The following is a 19,531-nucleotide window of genomic DNA, read 5'->3' as shown; positions in this document are numbered from 1 at the left end:
GCACACACGACACACATGCACACACATGCTCACGGTTATACACACATACACACACACTGCACATGCACCATACACACACCGCATATGCGCATACATCACACAAACCACAGGGGCACACACTCACATTCATACTTATGTGCACACTCCTCTCCCACAGAGCCCTTCTGCCTGCTCTCTGCTGCTGCTGCGCCATCGCCACCCATGCCAGCCACTGCCTCCTGCCCTGTTCTCACCCAGGCAGGCCCCCATGTGGATCCAGCCCCTGGGACGTGGATCCCATCCAGTCTCAACTGGCTAGTCTGGAGGGGTCCCTCACGGCTGAGACAGGGCCAGCAGCAGGAAGACCTCATAGGAGAACGTACCCTGGCCCAGGACCTCAGGAGGGCAGAGGCTTGTGGGGGCCCTGCGTTGTGATGTGGCAGCTGAGGCCCAGGGAAGCCATGTGTCCCAGGTCACACTCCTCACTACAGGGAGAGACAGAGCTCGGCTCAGACAGCAGCTCCGAAGGCCAGCACTGAACGAAGAGTTTCCTGGGAGATGCACCCCCAAGAGCCTGAGGTTCCATGAGGCGGGGGTGACAGGCAAGCACCAGTGTCCAGGGCCACCCCTCAAGGGTGACATGGGGCCTGGGAAGGAAGTGCGAGGCTTCAATCGGGACTGTGAGCACCTTCGTCCCAAGTGCTGGTCACCCTCCACTCCTGCCACCTCATGAGCTTGGCAAGTTCTCTTTATTCTACCAATGGGGAGACTGAGGCTCGGAGAGGCAGCATGGCAGGCCTTAGGCCATCGTGTGGAACACCAGGCCTTTGTGACTCCGCTCCGCTGCCCAGGATGAGAGGATAGAGACTCCTGGCCCCGCCCCTTAGACAGCCCTGGCCAGGGCCGTCCCTAACCAAGGCCGTCCCCTTGGGGTGTAGCCTCAGCCTGCTCTTGTTGTCCTGCTGGGGCTGCACGGGGTGGCCCGTGGGGGCCCTGGGCAGAGGGTCCTGGGAGGCCGAGGACTGTCCCTGAGTGTCTCGTTCGCAGACTGCTGTTGGCTCGGCTGGCCCGGGCCCTGGGAGGGCGGCTCGGGCACAGAGGAGGCTGCGGCCACCCCCGCGGCACTAGCGGACGGTGCCCATCTGTGGGTATCCACGCCTGCAAAGGACCCTCCCACAACCTTCGCCTCAGGGACCCAGCCGGTTCTCCCCTTGGGTGGGGCAGGCAGTGCTCTCACCAGCCTGAGCCAGGCGAGGCAGGGACCCTCTTCCCTCAGCACACGGGGGCCCGACGGGGCTTGTGCAGCCAGCGCTGGGAGCCCGGGTGCATCCCGACCCAGGTGGCAGGGAGCTTCCCAGGAGACTCGGCCCCCAGAGCCTGCATGGGGCTCATAGCAGGAGGACAGGCCCAGGGTCAGGCCCCTGTGCTCAGCCTCTGGGCGTGGGGCTGCTCCTCAGGTATTATCAATGGCGGGGGCTGCTCTCCGCCCAGCTCTGACTGTGACACAGGAGCGGGCTGGCGACCCTCTCCTAGCCAGGCTGCCCTATCCCATCTGACTGTGCTGACCAGAGTCTCAGAGCCACACTCCAGGCTGTGCTTCCTCTGTGGGAGGGAACCGAGGACCCTCCAGCCCAGGCATTGGGGCTCCTGACTGGGGAGAGGCCGGCCTGGGTGCTCCCGCGGCCGCTATGGCCCTGCCTCCTGCCCTTCCTCCCAGGATAAGCCCAGCCCCTGGCAGGAAAAGCTGAGGCCTTGTCTGTCCACCTTGGTGGCTCCAAAGGCCAGTGATGTCTCCTTGGAAGGAAGCGCAGATGGCCAGGCAGCCCACGCCCTAGCCCCTCAGCCCAGCTGTCCAGGCCGACGCTCTATGAAGAGCAGCTGGGAAGGACCCAGTGGTTCCACCCAGGTGGCCTCAGGTGTGGGCAGCAAGGCGGCCCTGGGCTCCAACGCTGCTCTTTAGGGATCCGGGTGGACGTCTCCGCAAAGCGGGTGCTTCACTCCTGGGTCTCCTTGGGAGCTCTGTGGCCGGGGCCTGCGTGGGGCCAGCTTCCCACAGGCGGCCTGGGCTTCCCCATCGGCCAGGGGAGGAATGAAGGGGAACCAAGGCACTCAGGTGGCCGCACGTTAGACCTGGGGAGGACTCAGGGCACGGTGTTCAGGCTGGGATGACAGCACCCCAGAGAGCTGCAGTCAGGCACTGCCCACTCGTCTGGGGCTGGGCTTCAGAGGCCATCCTTGTGGGTACAGAGGACTCGGGGCTCACAGGCGAGGATGAGCCCTGCAGAGGTGGCGCCAGCTACGCCGTGAGGGCCATGGGCACTGTGCTGGCCCCGCCTGTCACCCCCACCAGCCACAGCCTCTCTCCAGGACACCACGGCCAGGGAACAAGAGCCATGCTTATCAAAGGAGTTTTTCTTTATTTTTCATAATTTAGCTGAATCAACACAAAATTGAATACTGTAAAACAAGAAAAAAAAATATGCTGTAACATCTGAAATCTCCCGATCTCTGCCCTCGAAGTTGTCTATATTTGCTTTCCAAATAAACAGGCGAGAGGGAGGCCGTGAGGACACTGGCTGGCAGAGGCTGCGGGCGAGGCCGAGGAGCAGGGCAGCTCAGGAAGGGCGCTGTTCAGGCCCAGCCCCTCCGTGATGACAAACCCAAACTCAGCCCCTCCTTGTAGTCCAGGATACAAATGCCTGCAAATTTGTGGTGGCTGAAAGGTAAATGAAGCCCTCATGGATACTGGAACAGGTCTTAAATACATGATTTCCTTTCCTATCTAGTCTATGGTTGCTGGAACAGTTTCTATATAGTTTTTTTTTTACCTTTTTTTTTAGTAGGACAGAGCTAGCATGATACTCGTGTTAATTGGACTGGTAGGTAGTATACTTCAGGGAACTCAGGAAAATGAGGGAGGCTGGCGTACCATGGCCGGGAGAGAAGGAACAGATTGTCCCTTATTCCTCGGCCCTGCTGGCCCCGGCTGCGCCTCTGCCCAGCGCCGCTTTCTGGACCTACTGACACGAAGACAGAGGACTTCTCAGAACGCGGGACATGGACGTGGGGAGAAGGGCCACCAACCGGCCTCAGGGTCTGTGAGTGGAGAAAGGGGCAGGAAATGGGAAACAAAACCCATTGGAAGAAGCGGGTTGAAAATATTGTACACTCAGTGCTGACCAATACGGAGACCAAAGAGGGGGTCAGCAGCCACCAAGCCCGACCCGCAGAGAAGGGAACCCGGCCTCCCCAGGAATGACCCACACGTCCGGGACGCCACGGTCCTCCGCACGCTTCTCCCAGAGTCCCGCCTCCACGCCTGGCACCCCGGGGTCCGCGGCCCACCCGCAGAGCCTTCAGAAACACACGGGGCTCGGCCCGACCCTCCGGATGGCCGGGACTGCCACGTTAATTGTTAAATAGGATTTTCTACAAATATACAACATATAAAAACTGTTAAATATATAACTTTAGGCTTTGCAAAATACATTTAATGATCTCTTTCAAACAAGTGTTACTCGCGTGTTCTTTGCTTGGCTTTCTGGAGCTAAATGGAGCATCAATGAGGCAGCAGTCACGGGAGACCCAACATGCTCTTGGCAGATACTGGATTATCCAACTATCAAAAATGGAGCTGTAGAAGAGGCATGTTTAACTGGTTAAAACAGAAAGTGATTTTAGTACGGTCAAGTCGATCTAAGTACAGAGGAGTAAAGCGGTCTGTGTTCCTGGGGGCCTCTCGGCGTCTGCGTGGGGGCCATCGCCGGCCCCGCCCGGGCTGCCTCCACGCAGCCAAAGGCCATCCTCCGAGGGTGTGCCGGGGTGCTCCTGGGGTGGAGGCTGCCGCCACGGCTGCCCTCTCCGCTCCGCCGGGGCCACTAGCATGTCTCTGCCACCGTGCCCTCCCACCCCCACCGGCGACCCCAGGGACCCCGACAGCGAGGGTGCGTCCACGTTCAGATAGATTTTGCTCTTTGGTCTATGGAGTATACTCAAAGTATAAGAAAATAAAAGCAATTCGGACAGTCTGGGGCACAGGAGGAGCCGATTCTGCGCCTGACAGTCCCCTGGGGCGGGCGTCGCGTCTCAGGCGGGCTGGGCTGCACCCTCCTGTGGCTGCAGGAGCCTCCTCCTCCTCCTCCGAGGACGGCAGGGCCAACACCACGGTCGGTGGGGGCTGGGCGCGGCCGGGCTCCCACAGACGGTGTATTGCTGGTGCCCGGAGCCGCCCCCACCTGTGTGTCTGAGTCCGGCCTCTTTGGGTCGGCTGGACAGACCGGAGCTCAGGAGGCCGAGGCCTGGGGCCGTCCTTCACGTACCACAGGGAAACAGTGAGCGGGCGGCAGAGAATGGGCCAAGTCCGTGGCGGGCGGAGAACTGTGGCTCAGGCGTGGGCTCTCCAGGGAGCCAAGGCCCCTCCCAGGGCCCCTCAGGGGCTGTGTTTGTCAGGAGACCTGAGGAGCAAAGAGAGAGCGCGGGTGAGCCTTCTGCAGACGCTGCCCTGGGCCACACGGGATGCAGGCTCCTCTTCCCTGCCCGGTTCCCGCCAGCCGCCCTGCTGGAGGCCCTGAAACTAAAAGCCCATCCTCAGTCTGCGGGACACATCCAGGCTGCCAGACGGTGCCCCCAAATCACCCACCCTTCCTTGTGACTCAGGAGGGTGGGGCGCCCTCTGTGCATGACCTGGAGGGGCCTTCAGCCTTGGGTGTAGCCCTTCCCACTCCTACCTGCTGGCTTCCTTCCTCTATGCAGCCATATCACTTTGCCACTTCCCAGCTCAAGAACCATCTGTGGCTCCCTATTCCTTGTATCCTATTCAAACCCTTCCCAGCTTCCTGGGCCTCTGAGGCCATAGACTTCAGAGCTCACCCAGAACAGCTGCTGCAGGCTGGGGGACCTGGCCGTACCCCCACCACAGAGCCACCCTCCCCCGGCCATCCACGCTGGGCCTCTGCAGGTCTGTGTGCCTCTCCAGTGGCTGTCCAGGGACATGACCACACACTGGGGACGGGATCTGAAACAGCAGTTATTCTTGCCCAGGCTCAAGGTGTGGACAGGGCTGGTTCCAGCTGAGGATCTGAGGGGGGTCCACTCCAGGCCCCCTGGGGGTTTCCGGTGCTCCCCGCAATCCTCACTGCCCTCACCTGGGAGGCGCCTCGCCCGATCTCTGCCTCCATCCTCACATGGCCCCATGTCCCATCTGGCCCCCGGAGGACTCTCGGGCTCAGCTTCCCCCGACACCCACCCCTTCCCTGGGCCCCAGGCAGCCCTGAGACTCTGCCCTTGAGCCAACCTTGGTCAGGAAACTCATCTTGGGACCCTGGCCATGCTGAAAGTTCTGAGCCCACCCTGATGCTGCCTCCTGGGCGAGCACCTCCAGGCACCTGCTCACCTGGGTTAGGCCTCATCTGCCTTGTGTTAAATCCCTTTCTCAGCTGGGGGTGGGGATGATGGGGGTCTTGCAGCTGTGGGGCCTCCCCAGATCCCAGGTTCCCTCAGGGCTGGGGCCATCTCCAGCACCCTGGGCAGCTGCAGTTCCCGAGCTCCTGGGCGCCAGCCACTGCTCTGGGAACGACCTTGCAGTCACCTTGTCACACAGCCTCATCCACTGAACAGGGCAGTGGGATTAGAACCCATACTCAGCAGGCCCTGAGGCTCAGGGGTGATGGCCAGCCCCAGGGGTGGTGAGGGCCAGCCCCGGGGGCACAGAGGCCCCACACTCACACCTTTGAGACCAGGAGCCTCGGATGCCTCCCCTCTTGGCTTCCTGGAGCTGCTGCCAGGGCTGTCCTACAGCCAGGTCCAGCCAGCCCTCCCTGCCTGTGTGCCTCCTCACTGCACCCCTGGGGCCAGGAAAGGGAGCAGGCTCTGAGCTCCCCTCTGCTCCTTGCGTGGGCGCTGAGTCATCCACAGCCCCAGGCCGAGGTCCGCCTCCTCCAGTCTGCGGCCACTCTTCTGGAAGCCGGTCCCCAGAGGCTCAGAACTAGCCCCAGAGTGAGCTTGCCATTACACCGGACTGTGGGCACACAATACACCGACGTGAACGGGGTGGCCGGAGCTGCCCGCTTCACCTGCGGGCACCTGATGCTTGGCACACACAAGCCTTTCCATCAGGAATGAGCGGAGGGCATGGTCCTAGCATGTGGAGCCTGTGTTCAGCTTACATACGAGGTTTACCCTGTGCTCAGACAGATAAGAAAACCAAACTGCCCAGCCCCATTCAAACAAGTAAACGATACTTTCTCCTCCTCACTAGAAGTTTCCATGTGACGTTAAGGTCAGGAGGAGTCTGCTGTACTAAGGAAAACAGTTTTGTTTTTTTTTAAGACAGATTCTTGCTCCCAGGCTGGAGTGCAGTGGTGTGATCTCAGCTCACTGCAATTGCTGCCTCCCGGGTTCAAGTGATTCCCCCGCCTCAGCCTCCTGAGTAGCTGAGACTACAGGCGCCCACCACCACACCTGGCTAATTTTCATATTTTTGGTAGAGACGGGGTTTCACCATGTTGACCAGGCTGGTCTCGAACTCCTGACCTCAGGTGATCTGCTCACCTCGGCCTCCCAAAGTGCTGGGATTACAGGCATGAGCCGCTGTGCCGGGCCTGAACACACTGCTCTGAATTGAGCCCATGCAAAAGGTTCCAGTAAACAGCAAAAGAAATCGACAAGACAGTGTGATGACTGAGGTCCCACCTTATGGACGCCTGGGACGAGGGACACCGTACCGTGGGAAAAACCCAAGGGAAATCAGGGCAGCAGCTCTGGAAATATGTACCACATCCCACCCATGCCCACAGAAGCTTTTGGCTTCTCTTCTGGGGCTGCTCCCTGAAGGTGCAGAGCCAGGGCACAAGCAAAGCCCCAACTCTTCCTACGGGTCACCGCCCTGCACCAAGCTTCTTTCCACGAGACTCCGAAAACATCTCCTTTTCAGGAGGCGATGCTGTGTCAAGCTGAGGTCACCAGAGAACCACAGTCCGTGCCCCCCGCTTTGGAGACAGAGTCAGCCACGCCCTATGGAGCGATGCTCAATGTACAGGGCCCAGAGCTCCCCTCAGTCTCCTTGACCCCACCGAAAAGTGTCAGGAACTAAGGGCCGTCATCGAGCTACCATCGTCCTCAGGACCAGCGCCTTCCTCATAGCTGAAGACGTGCGTTCTGGGAACTAGCCCCCTCCCCCGTGCTGCTGGGCTGCAGAGGCACGGTTGGGGCATGACTCCATCTCGGCAGAACGTGGCAGGCACGACTTAGGGCTTCCCCGATGGCAAACCCAGGCCTGTGAATAAAGCTATGCAGAAAAATTCACAAGTAAAATCCCCCAAACTCATCACGACTGGTGTGATCCCTCATGCAAGGCAGTGTCCTGGGCTCCCAAGCAGCACTTGGCAGCTGCCTGGCATGTGGAGGCAGGCGGGGCGGCGGCTGAGGATCATTTGTTCACCCATCAGACATTTATTGATCTGCCATAAACAAGGCGGGTGGGAGAGCCGAATGCGGGCAGGGTTCTTTCCCTCAGGGTGGAGGGGAGAACCACAGCCAGGGTGGGAACACCCAGAGAGTCCAACGCAAGAGTGCCATGGGCACACCTCAGGGACACTGGTCCTCCACTTCCTACGAGGATGCTGCAGACTCCCTGAGTGCTGGCTCAGGGCCCCGCAAGGAGGCACATGGGACCTGAGGCCATGCTGTCATCATTGCTGCTATTTCTAGGGCTGTTCCCCGCCCCTGCTCCACTGCTTACCTGCCACAGTCCCAGGGTGCTCAGGGGTCAGGGCGGAGTCACTGAGCCCCACCGAGAACAGGGCAATTCTGAGGTCGGCTGCAGGGGGCACGTCCTTAGCACTGCGCCTGGACCCTGCAAGGTCATGTGGCAGCCACCCCTTCTCTGTGAACTGCCCCAACACCAGGGCTGGGCTCTCATGTGCAAATCTCCATCTGGGGATGGACATGTGACACACTGAGCCCATCTGCTCTCTCTGGCATCTGTCCCTGGCTGAGAGCGTGGGCCAGTGATGGTGTTGGACCTCCGTGGAGATGGTTCTGAAGCCACGGTGCTGCCACACGCTGCCACGTTAGGAAGGGAGAAGCACGAGGCAGACTGGCTACCCGAGGCCAGGGGACAGCTCCATCCCTGCCCCATAGCAAGCAAGTCCCCTTTGCTCACTACGCAGTGGGAAAGCTCACTGAGCGCACGTACAGATGGAGAAAATGAGGCTCTGGAAGGTGGGGAGTCCCTGATTACACCCCAGCCCTTTGGTGAGCTGCACAGCTCAGCTCCTGCCCCTGTTCCTTAAAGGCAAGGTTACTGTTCGTTGCAGCCAGAGTGGAGGATATTGCTGTGTCTCATCTGCAAACACACAGGGAGGGTCCCGAGTCTGGAGGTTCTGTGCATCAAATGCTCTTAGTGACGTCTAGAATGGTGACTCCTCTCCACAAGGTTTGCAATTGACTTTGCCCAGGCCCATCAGAAGAATCACGATCTGTGACAGCTACAGCCTTACAAAACGTATTTCTTAAAAAACAAGACTTTAATGTCAAAATGACCTCTTGAACCACGGGCTGCAGAATAGATGCTGTGTTAGCAGAATAAGCACAGCATTCATCTCCCTGAACATCTCCATCTGGATCTTGGGTGACCAAGTGCATTGTCAAAGAGCAGTAATATCTTGAGAGGAATCTTTTGCTCTGTGCAGTAGGTCTCATCATCAGGCTTAAAATATTCAGTCAACCATACCATAAACAGATGTGCTGCCATCCAGGCCTTGCTGTACGTTTTAGGGAGCACAGGCAGAGGAGGTTTGCTAATTCTTCAGGGACCTAGGGTTTGCAGAATGGGAAATGAGCACCAGCTCTCCAACTTCAAGTCACCAACTGCGTTAGCCTCTCACAAGAGGGACAGCCTGTCCTTTGGTGCTTCAAAACCACGCAGTGACTTCTTCTCTTTACTGGGAAAAGTCTTAGATGGCATCTTGTTCCAGTAGCAGGCTGTTTCATCTACACTGAAAATCTATTGTCACCTTCATCGATGATCTCGGCTGGATCTTCTGGAGAACTTGCTCCAGCTTCTCCTTCAGCACTTGCTGCTCGCCTTGCACTTTTATGTAGTGGAGGCGGCTTCTTTCCTTAACAATCATAAGTCAGTGTCTGCTAGAGTCCAGCTTTTCTTCTGCAGCCTCCTCCCCTCTCTCAGCCTTCACAGAATTCAAGAGAGTCGGGACTTTGCTCTGGATTAGGCTTTGGCTTAAGAGAATGTTGTGGCTGGTTTGATCTTCTCTCCAGACCATAAAACTTTCTCTATATCTCTTTCTTGTCATTCATATATTCCCTGGAGCAGCACATGTAATTACCTCCAGTAATTTTTCCTTTGCCCTATAACTTGGCTGAGTGGTGCAAGAGGCCCGGCTTTCAGCCTGTCTCAGCTTTCAGCATGCCTTCTTCATGAAGCTTAATCGGCCTAATTTCAATATTGTTGATTCAGAGAACAAGGAGGCCCGAGGAGAGGAGAGACAGGACCAGCCGGTGCATGGAGTGGTCAAAACGCAGAAAACACCCATCTGTAATGTGTGCCATCTTACACGGGCATGGTTTGTGGTGCCTCCCAAGCAACTGCAATAGTAACATCAAAGCTCAGAGACCACAGATCACGATAATAGCTATAGTAATAAAGGCTGAAATATGTGGAAAGGACCAAAAGGTGACACAGAGACACAAAGTGAGTGTATGCTGTTGGAAATACGGTGCTGATACACTGGTTCAAGGCAGGGCTGCCACAAACCTTCAATCTGTGACAACGGCAACATTTGCAAAGCACAGTACAGCAGAGCACAATAAAACGAGGTGGGCCTGTGGCAAAACGCACTTTCACAGCTCAGGTAGGCTCCGCTGCGTTGCTGGTGGCCTTCTCTTTGTTTTCTTTTAAAGTTCTCAGAATGCAGTGTGCTGTTATTTCATGGAGGTGCGAGCAGTGTGCATGTCACACAGCACTGACACCAGCCCTGTTCCAGGGGTGTGGATTCCCCAGATGTGTCTGCTGCCCCAGGACAAGGCTGGGCAGGTGTACACAGACTCGAGGCTGCTCCTGGAGGAATGTCGTGCCTGACACAGTGCCTGGCCAACATCACAGGTTCAAAAGTCTTTGTGGAAGGAAATGATTATTGGTACTTTTTTATCTTTTGGGATTTCTAAAATATTTTAGTTCCTAAATACACACACACACACACACACACACACACATATATATATACACATATATATATATTTACTTATTTTACTTTAGGTGTATATTATATCCAGCATTTCTCCCCATGTTATCCCTCCCCACCCTCAAAATTCATATTTATATATTTAAAATTTATATTTGTTTTATATAATTAAAAATTATATAAGCAAAATTTCCAGATGTAGTCCTCAATACACTAGCTACACATACACTTCTGAATAATTTAATTTCTCCTTTGCAGTCCATCTCAGCCTCGTAATCTGATTCCTCCTTTCAGATTTAATTTATAAATTTATATTTTATACAAATTTATAATATTTATATAAATATTATATATAAATAAATATAAAATGTTTTAGTTGCTAAAACAAACTGGATGATTTTCCATATTTTCCAGTATTTGGGGAAAGATACCTGAACACTACATATTTTAAGCAGTGTGCCTATTAATGTATTTCTGTCTGAAAATTTTACCGAAGGATATTAACATTTATCTATTCCTTCGGTTATGTTTGGTAGTTTTCCCCCTAGAAAAATGTATATATTTAATCAAAATGTCCAGATTTAGGGATTCATACACTAGCTACACATACACTTGTAAATAATTTTTCCTTTGCTCTGCAACTTGGCTGGCTGGTGCAAGAGGTGCAGCTTTCAGCCTATTTCAGCCTAGTAATCTGATTCCTGGTTTCAGATTTATTTCGATAAAAAATAATTTGTGTAAAGAAGTAAAACCACATTTTTATAGGTTTGTTAAAGGTGCAATGATAAATTCTATGCCTTTCTTTTTAAAATTCAATAATATTTCTTTTCATCTGTACCAGACGTTTGCTCCTTGGGGGAGGGGTGGCTTTCCCCGACTTAAGTTCTTTGTGTTCATTCTTTCGATCTGAAGATAAAGGCATTTAAAGACACACATATACTGGTGAGTACATCTTTCACTCTATCTGCAAAAGTACCGTGCGTTATTTCTACGACATTCTAAATGGGATCTCACTAACTGAAATGCATACACTCTTCAGAAGTGCTGGCCCTGCTCAATCACTTTAACATACACAGTCATCCAATGCTTACAAGAGCCCTTGGAAGTGGTATTTTGTCTGTGTTATAAATGTAGAAACTGAGGCATAGAAAGGGAAGTTTGCTTCAAGTAAACCAGCTGGCAGTTGCTCTATCCAGCATTGGACACCAGCAGATGGACTTTTGAGACACTGCATGTGACCTTTTGAGAGAGTGGCTTCTTGTTTTATTATATTGGTCAATCAACACATTGTAAGAAAGTCCTGGTTAATAAGGCTTTTATTTCCTTGGAAAAGAGGGTTGGCGCATTTCTTCTCCTGGTGTGATTTAATTCACGACTTTGTTGGCTCTTTTTGTAGAGATTTCAAAAATGATTGAAAATTGGAAGCAGCCTTGTTTGTATGCTATAATTTAGACACATGGCTGAAAATTTAATTTTAGTTAATTGTAGGATTCAAAAGATCTATGCACTGCTTTTTATTGTTGTTATTGGTGGTGTTTATTTGACCTTAACATAGATTGAAAAGTTATTTAAATCTCAGCTAAAAATTGAGTTTCTGATTTGTAATTATGTTTACATAATCTATTCTTATGTATGCTAATCAGTGCATAAAGATTTCTGAATGTGATACTTTCATTACAGTCTGAACTGTAAGGCATCAGTGTGTCAATAAGTAAATGTATCAATATATGACAGTGTTGTTCCCATTTAATGCTTTACCTCTCAATTTCCTTTCAGCTGCGTCTGCCTGATATATCTTTATTTACTTACTTTTTGCTTTTAACCTTATTGTTTTTTGTAGGATTGCCCTTAGAAAGCAACACATATTTAGCTATTTTCAACACTTGATTTGATAGTCTTTGCTTTTTAATAGATGAGACTAATCCATTTACATTTAATGTCTTCACCGATACTGAAATTCTGTCCCGAGCACTATGATCCAAGCAGATTTCTGGTTATGTTCCCTTCACGGTTGATCTCACCTTTACACACATGTACAAGTTTCACATGCTTTTTACTCTCAGTAGTTTAGTTGAAATTATATTTTTGTGTCTATTTGTGATAGCCTCTACATTAAGCAAATGCACTCTGAATGACTACATCATTTCTCTAATGACTTAAATCATCATGGCTCCTTCTATCCCATGGGTGACTCCAGCCTGCCACTGCCTGCTCCCTACAGCCTTTTTTAGTTTAACTAGAGGTTACAGACCAGTTATTATCATGCACCAATTGTTTCTCATAATATACAGAGTATATTAAATAATAGTGCCGTGAATCTTATATTCAATTTTATAACCATAGCTATAGGAATTATTTATATCCAGCTCCATGTATTCAACTGGTATCACTGGTCACCATTAATCATCTTCTGTGTGACCTTTTCAATGTTCAGCTCCTGACGTTTCTTTCTTTCCTGGTTTACTTGAGTGCATCTTTTATTCACCTATTCAGGAAAGCTATGTGGGTGGCTGTATGATAAATGTACCTGATAGCAATGATAGAAGCATACCCTGTGAATGACCTGCATGGCAGATGCACCTGAATGTGTGCTCTGAGCTAGGGAATCCAGGAGCAGCCAACCCGGAGCTTTGTTCCTGGTCTTTGAGGAACATGTGAGCCCCCAACCCATCCTGTGGAACATGGCCTACACAGGGGATTCAGGTTCCAGATCTGGGGTTGAATGAAGACTGCCAGGTGGAGCCTGCTAGGGGGAAGGTGCTATTCAAAAATGCTATATAAACTGCGAGCATTTTGCAAGTGGTTGTGGTCCTCCTGGACAGCTTCTCCTGTGGGTCATGCAGTTATTCTGTCCGGCCCATCAGCACTGGACTACTGGTTCTCCTGTCCACACTGCCATGACCGGATTGTTTCTGTGTGTAAAGCGGCTCTCCCGTCCTCATCAGCATCATTGATAAGCTTTCTAAATCCTTGCAAATCTAAAACTGTCTTATTTATTTACTTTGTCCAAAAACAACAAAACAAACAGAAATCTGAACAACTTCGTAAGTAAAACGATTTTTCAATCAAATTCTTGACATAACTATCCCTCTCGTCTCCTGGCTGTAAGTCTCACTGAGTTCGGAGGACAGCTTGCGTGTGTGTTTGTGGGGATTCTTGTTCCTTTGTCTTTTTATGTTCTTAATATCCCCTGGATGGTGATCACAAGGGTTTCCTCTGATCTTGAAATTCAAAGATACGACCATAAAATGGCTAGGTGGTTGTGTTTTGTTTTTCATTGGCGGCTTCCTCCAGCTCAGGTAACTTTCTTTCTAACACCATGTTTTTCACTCGAATATGCTTCTTCCTTCTGTTCATGCCGTTGATGCTCCCACCTCAGGAGCATCCATGACTCTTCAGTTAGATATTCATCCTCCACCTCCTACACCTGCCAACTTCTCTCTCTCTGGCTCTATTTCTTGCCTTTTTTTTTTTCTGTGAATTATCTCTTGGTTTTAGGATTAGTCCCCGTATCACTGTTTTGACTTTCTGCAGTTACATTTATGTTGTTTGCAGCTCCCAATACACAACTAAACTCTACTTTTACATTGTTGGTGTCTCTGTATCCGTCGTCTATTTCATTCAAAGCCTTGGATGTCTGCCTTCCTTCCAGGGCCTGCCTCGCCATGGGTTCCTGGCTCCCGGGTCACAGCCACGCAGCCCATCTCTGTGACATCAACAAGCAGACACGTTCTATAAAGGTCTCGTCTGTTTACTGCAGAGCTCTATTTTCAGAGCTACCTCTGCCCTCCAATCTTTAGGACAGGACTGCTTTCCACAGACAGTGCTTTTTTTTTTCTATAGGCTCATGCTTGAGTTTTGACTTTGAGGCTTAAAAAAAATGCCCTTTTAAATAGGCAGAGGTCAATCAATCCTGGTCTAGAACCAGCCGTGAGGCATGGCGGGGAGTTAGTCTTGCTCTGGTTTCTGCAGGTGTGCAAAGCCCTGCCCGCTCTGGATGGCTTGAGAGGTCTGGGTGACGTGCAGCAGGCCCTGATCTTCACGGGATGCCTAACAGCCTTCTGACCAGCTGGAGGTGGCTCCTCAGAGCTGGGCTCTTCTCCCTTTGAGAGGTCAGACTTCTGTCTATGCTGCAGAGTTTTCTGCTCCTTTGGGAATGAGAGCTGAATGGAACAACACAGGCCCTGGTGTGCTCCTGGCCCTCTTGCTTGCTCCTGCCCTAGCTAAGAGGCTCTTCTGCCATCTCCATGCCTCTTCTGCGAAACTTGCCTCCACCCACTGCCTCTCCTCTCTGCCACACTGCAGGCTGGGAGCTGAGTCTCTGCGGGACTGAGCGGAGGGGTGCCCCTGGGGTGGGCAGGATTCCACCTCTGCTGCCTGTGAGCCCTCTGATCACCAGTTTCCAGGTCCTACGGTTTGGCCCAGGCCTGAGAAGGAAATCCAGGGCTTTTTCCACGTGACAGGAGGTCACTGTCATAGCTGGGGCTCAGAGGACAAGTGGAGGGCTTCCACTCCTGGGAGCACCAGGAGGCTTTCCCTAGAGCTCAGCGCTCACTTGTTTCTTTCTTTAGGTCATGCTGTCATTGGCAGTTGCTCTTATTTCCAAAGCATATATAAAACTGGACGCTGGGCAGAGGCTGTGCAGGAAGTGAGCGTGCAGCTGCGTTAATCCAGAATGCCACAGAGACCTGCGGATTTGCAGGGGAATCCATCTTCCCCCTACACCAAACGCTGGAGAAGCTCATTCTCTCTGTGAGTGGAGGGTCCCAGGCATGGCAGGGGAGGGAAGCTGCATGCCCCTCTCACTCATCTGTTCCTCCTCTCTTGACACTTCATCAGTCACATGTGCCTGTGTCCTAGGAGAACCTGAAGCCACATGGCCATGACTACACAGGGCCAGATCCAACCAACAACAAAATGAAGCTTTTGAGAGACGCAGCAAGGGGACCAGCACCCCAGGTCTCTCCTGCAGCAACAGTGTAACCAGCACCCTGGGCCTCTCCTGCAGCAGCAGCGTAACCAGCACCCTGGGTCTCTCCTACTGCAACAGCGTAACCAGCACCTCGGGTCTCTCTTACTGCAACAGCGTAACCAGCACCCCGGGTCTCTCTTACTGCAACAGCGTAACCAGCACCTCGGGTCTCTCTTACTGCAACAGCATAACCAGCACCCCGGGTCTCTCTTACTGCAACAGCGTAACCAGCACCTTGGGTCTCTCCTGCAGCAGCAGCATAACCAGCACCCCGGGTCTCTCCTACTGCAACAGCGTAACCAGCACCACGGGTCCCTCCTGCTGCAGCAGCATAACCAGCACCCCGGGTCCCTCCTGCAGCAACAGCGTAACCAGCACCTCGGGTCTCTCCTGCTGCAACAGCGTAACCAGCACCCTGGGTCTCTCCTGCAGCAGCAGCGTAACCAGCACCCCGGGTCCCTCCTGCTGCAACAGTGTAACCAGCATTCCGGGTCTCTCCTACTGCAACAGTGTAACCAGCACCCTGGGTCTCTCCTGCAGCACAGCACCAATGACCAGATAGATAGGGATTTTCCAAAGAAGCTGCTGAGGGTCTGACTTCATTCTAATGCTGGATTCTAATCCGGGATGTGGACATCCCAGAATATTCCGGAAGATGCCATATGTGGAAAATAAGAATCGTTTTCCTACACAGAGACCTTGTCTGTGCCTTAGGTAGGGCAGGAACAAGCAAGAGGGCCAGGAGCACATCAGGGCCTTAGAAACGTTTCTTGTCCATCATTTTCCTTTTTCACCATCCCAGGACCCTGCAGGGTCAAGCCTGGGGTACCCTTACCCCTTTCTACAGATGAGGAAACGGAAGCTCCAAAGATAAACTGACTTCTGAGGACGGTGGGATCAGACCCAGGAAGTCCTATTGGCACAGCGGCTGCGTCCCTGGAAGTGGCCTGTCCGTCCGGGAGGCACAGAGTGGTTCAGTCACGCCCAACGCCCATGGAGCCTGAGATCTGCGTTCCAGTTCAGGAAGAGGAAATGTATGAAGGGACCCAGTGAATGATGAGCCGCAGTGACGAGGATGCTGGCGCTGACAAACACGACGGGGCAGAGGTGTCATCCAAGGACCTGTACCACCCGCCATTTCTCAGGTTTCATGGGGAGCTGACATTTAAAGTAATTTGGATGCAGCGACAAACCCTCCCATTTCATTTTTAAAGATGGGTCTTTAACAAACGCCCATGCCACATGTCGCATCTCATTTCCACTGAGGATGCGGGAGGCATTTGGAAGGGGTTGGCCGGCAGACCCTGCATCTCCTGCGTGCTGCTATCTGGGTCCGAAGAGCTGGGCTGAGAATGGGGCACATTTGGACATGCTGGCCATGAAGATGGTGCACATAGGTGCCATGACGAAGGGACCGGTCCGGCATGACCGGAACCTGGGGCTCAGGGGACAGGCTGGGCCCAGGTGGAGGGTGGCCTAGGGCCTGGAGACAGCACCTCACCATCAGGATGGGAACCCGGCCATGACTACCCATGCCGTGCACCCCAGCTGATTTCCCATCTTACATGCTGATCTTACTTTCTTTTTAAAAACAAATTTTTTTGAGATGGAGTTTCGCTCTGTCGCCTAGGCTGGAGTGCAGTGGTGCGATGTCAGCTCACTGCAACCTCCGCCTCCTAGGTTCAATTGATCAAGCGATTCCCCTGCCTCAACCTCCTGAGTAGCTACGATTACAGGCACGTGCCACTACACCTGGATCATTTTTGTATTTTTAGTAGAGACAGGTTTTCACCATGTTGGCCAGGCTGGTCTCGAACTCCTGACCTCAAGTGATCCACCTGCTTGGCCTCCCAAAGCGCTGGGATTACAGGCGTGAGATCATGCCCTGCACTGATCATACTTTCCACAGTACAGGCAGGAAGGAATAAGTTCACCTTTGTCCTTTACAAAAAAAATTAATCTCTAAGTGACGTCATCTGTAAGATTATAAGGATTATAAACCAATAGGAGAAAAACACGTTTTCCAGCACTCTGCCGGCACCTTCTGCCAATCAGTTCATGAGATTTGGAGTCAGATAGTGGCACCAGTGCCAACGGCTCCATGGGGACCCGACATCACACGTGGTGGGCAGCTCAATGGTGGCGTCGGGGCAGTGGCCCAGGCGGCTCTAGAATGGCCAGGGAGGTTGCTCCTCACAGGCTCCTCTATGGGGAGGACTCCACAGGGCGGGACCCCATCCTTCCCCTGGGATTGTGCAGATTGCAGAGCCATTTGAAAGTCTAGCATCCCAAAACCTCACGCATCGAGACGGAGCTCGTGTCCACCTTCCTGCCTGGGCAACCATGCAGTTGGGCTGTCCGGGAGCCTGGCCCAGCAGGGGACAGTGGCCTCAGGGCCCTTGGGAGAGGGGGCCACTCAGGTTCCTCATCCCTTCATGTGGGTGTGACTCCACAGTACATGAGAGACCTGGGGCAGGTACCGGAAGTGCTTCTTCTGGGATCCACCCAGAGAGGTCCCCCGGGGGCCGGGGCAGGCCATGGAGCCTTTCCACGACATTCTGTGACTGGCACTGTGAGCAGGGTTCCTCCAGCCCACAGCCAGGCCCTGGAAGGTGCTGCTCAGAAATACGTCTGGAGTACAGGGAATGCCACGGAGGCTCCGTGCCCAGGTGCCAGTGTGGTGAGGGCCAAGGCACTGCATTTCCATCGATCATATAACGAGAGCTTCTGGGAAGCCGCCCTGCCAGCAACAAGACGGGGCGTCTCCCCATGTCTTGGAGACCAAGATCCCCACCACTGCATAGACGGAAGATGGTCTCCAGCGAGAAGGACCCTTCTATCTCCTGACTGAACATGGGGGATTCGAGCACGCTGCCAGAGTCCTCACCAGGTAAACAGAGTGCTGTCTGCCGCTGACTCACCAATCACTTTCCGTGTCAGTTCCCAGTGATGTGCTAGACTCAGAAGCCAACCAAGCAGGCCCATTCGGTGACAAAAGCGACCCTCCAGCGGTTCTCGAGGGGCGTCCCTGAGATGTGGGGTCAAGCATCTCATCTCTGCATCCCAGGCTCTGACTTGGCATCAAAACAGTGTCAGATGGATGGAAGTGCTGGGGAGAAGGCAGGGAAGCAAGGGCAGGGGAAGGGAGAGGAGGCACTGATCGTGTCCCTCAGACAAACCCTAAGCCTGATCCTCACGCCATCTGACCTGACAGAGCCTGCGGACACAGGCCGCTGGCCACTGCAGGCACCAGGACATCCCTAGCCCTGCCACACTCACTGGGTTTCCTCAACAGACCCCATCCTCCCTTCTGCACCGGGTGAGTGTCCTCACATTTCACCCATTTGCCATTTATGTATTTAAAACTATTCAAAGAACAACTGCTTTAAGGAAGATGGAGCCTAATGCAGCGCAATTACGGTCAACAGCACCCCGAGAGCAACGGCCCCCATTACGACACTGGCCCAAAGTGCAGACAGAAATCACATGGGTTTGCTCAAACCCATTTTTTGTTTCTGGGCTCATTTCTGCTGAGAAAATGAAGAATGTCACCGCTTACAATACCAGCAGATGTGGCGCCGCCATACACGTTTTTGTTTACACACAGAATCTATTAAAACGTCCAGCTATTATAGTGGTGATGAATAGCGGTGATTCAAAAGAACGCAAAATGGATTGTAGACAGGGATCAGAGTAATGACTTGGTATTTTTCATCGTTTGGGCAGAACACAGATTAGCTAGGTGCAGGTCCTGGGCCACTTCTGGCTAAGGACCCAACCCCGCTCTGTCTCCCCGGCGTGTTTAAGCCTCAGCCTTCTTTGTCCTTGGGAGAGAATGCAGATGGATCCTGGGGTCCCCAGCTCACCTCGGCCTCCCACCACCCTGCTCTCTCAGGCTTGTGAGAGGGGAGGGAATGTTCTTCTCCCTCCTGTCCCTTCCTCTCCCCTGGCCATTGCAGTCACTTAAGAAGCTACCAGAATCCGAAAAGGCTGCCTGGATTCCTGGCCGACCTCACGGGGCAGGGCCAGGGGGAGGCCTGGCTGGGACCACGGTTGCTGTGCGGGAGGGGTCCCAAGCCCCGGCTTGGCTGTGCTCTGGGGAGGGGATGGACCACAGGTTCCTGGTGGGGGTGGGACAAGGCTCATAGGGCACTTGGGAGGTTGGAACCCACACAGCTCTGCCAGGCTGTGCCCGCCCTCCCTGTTTGCGTGCGGTTCGTGGCCTGGTGACTGGATCTTCCCCCAAGACACTCTCAACTTCCCTCCACAACCACAGTCACCACCTTCCTGCCGGGAGCCTCCTCGCTGCCCCCACAGAGGCTTGGTGTCAGCTACAGGGACCCCTTCTTCCTCCCTCAGCAGCCCCGGCCTTTGCTGACTG

At 53.2% G+C, this 19,531-nt stretch overlaps 1 protein-coding gene across 2 annotated transcripts in view; it reads right to left on the bottom strand.

Annotated features, from left to right (window-relative positions):
• Positions 1–2,372: 2,372 nt before the first annotated feature.
• TAFA5 (TAFA chemokine like family member 5) overlaps positions 2,373–19,531 on the bottom strand; it is a 216,844-nt gene continuing 199,685 nt past the window's right edge. For both annotated transcript variants that reach the window (XM_021668667.2, XM_064368242.1), the window contains exon 4: positions 2,373–4,433. In XM_021668667.2, coding sequence (XP_021524342.1) covers positions 4,425–4,433 — 9 coding nt within the window. In that variant the 3' untranslated portion in view covers positions 2,373–4,424. The remainder of the gene's footprint in view (positions 4,434–19,531) is intronic.

This window comes from Aotus nancymaae, unplaced genomic scaffold (assembly GCF_030222135.1).
Source record: "Aotus nancymaae isolate 86718 unplaced genomic scaffold, 86718_ANA_hifiasm-v0.15.2.pri h1tg000076l, whole genome shotgun sequence".
Classification (NCBI taxonomy): domain Eukaryota; kingdom Metazoa; phylum Chordata; class Mammalia; order Primates; family Aotidae; genus Aotus; species Aotus nancymaae.
This window is presented reverse-complemented; position numbering and strand designations above follow the sequence as displayed.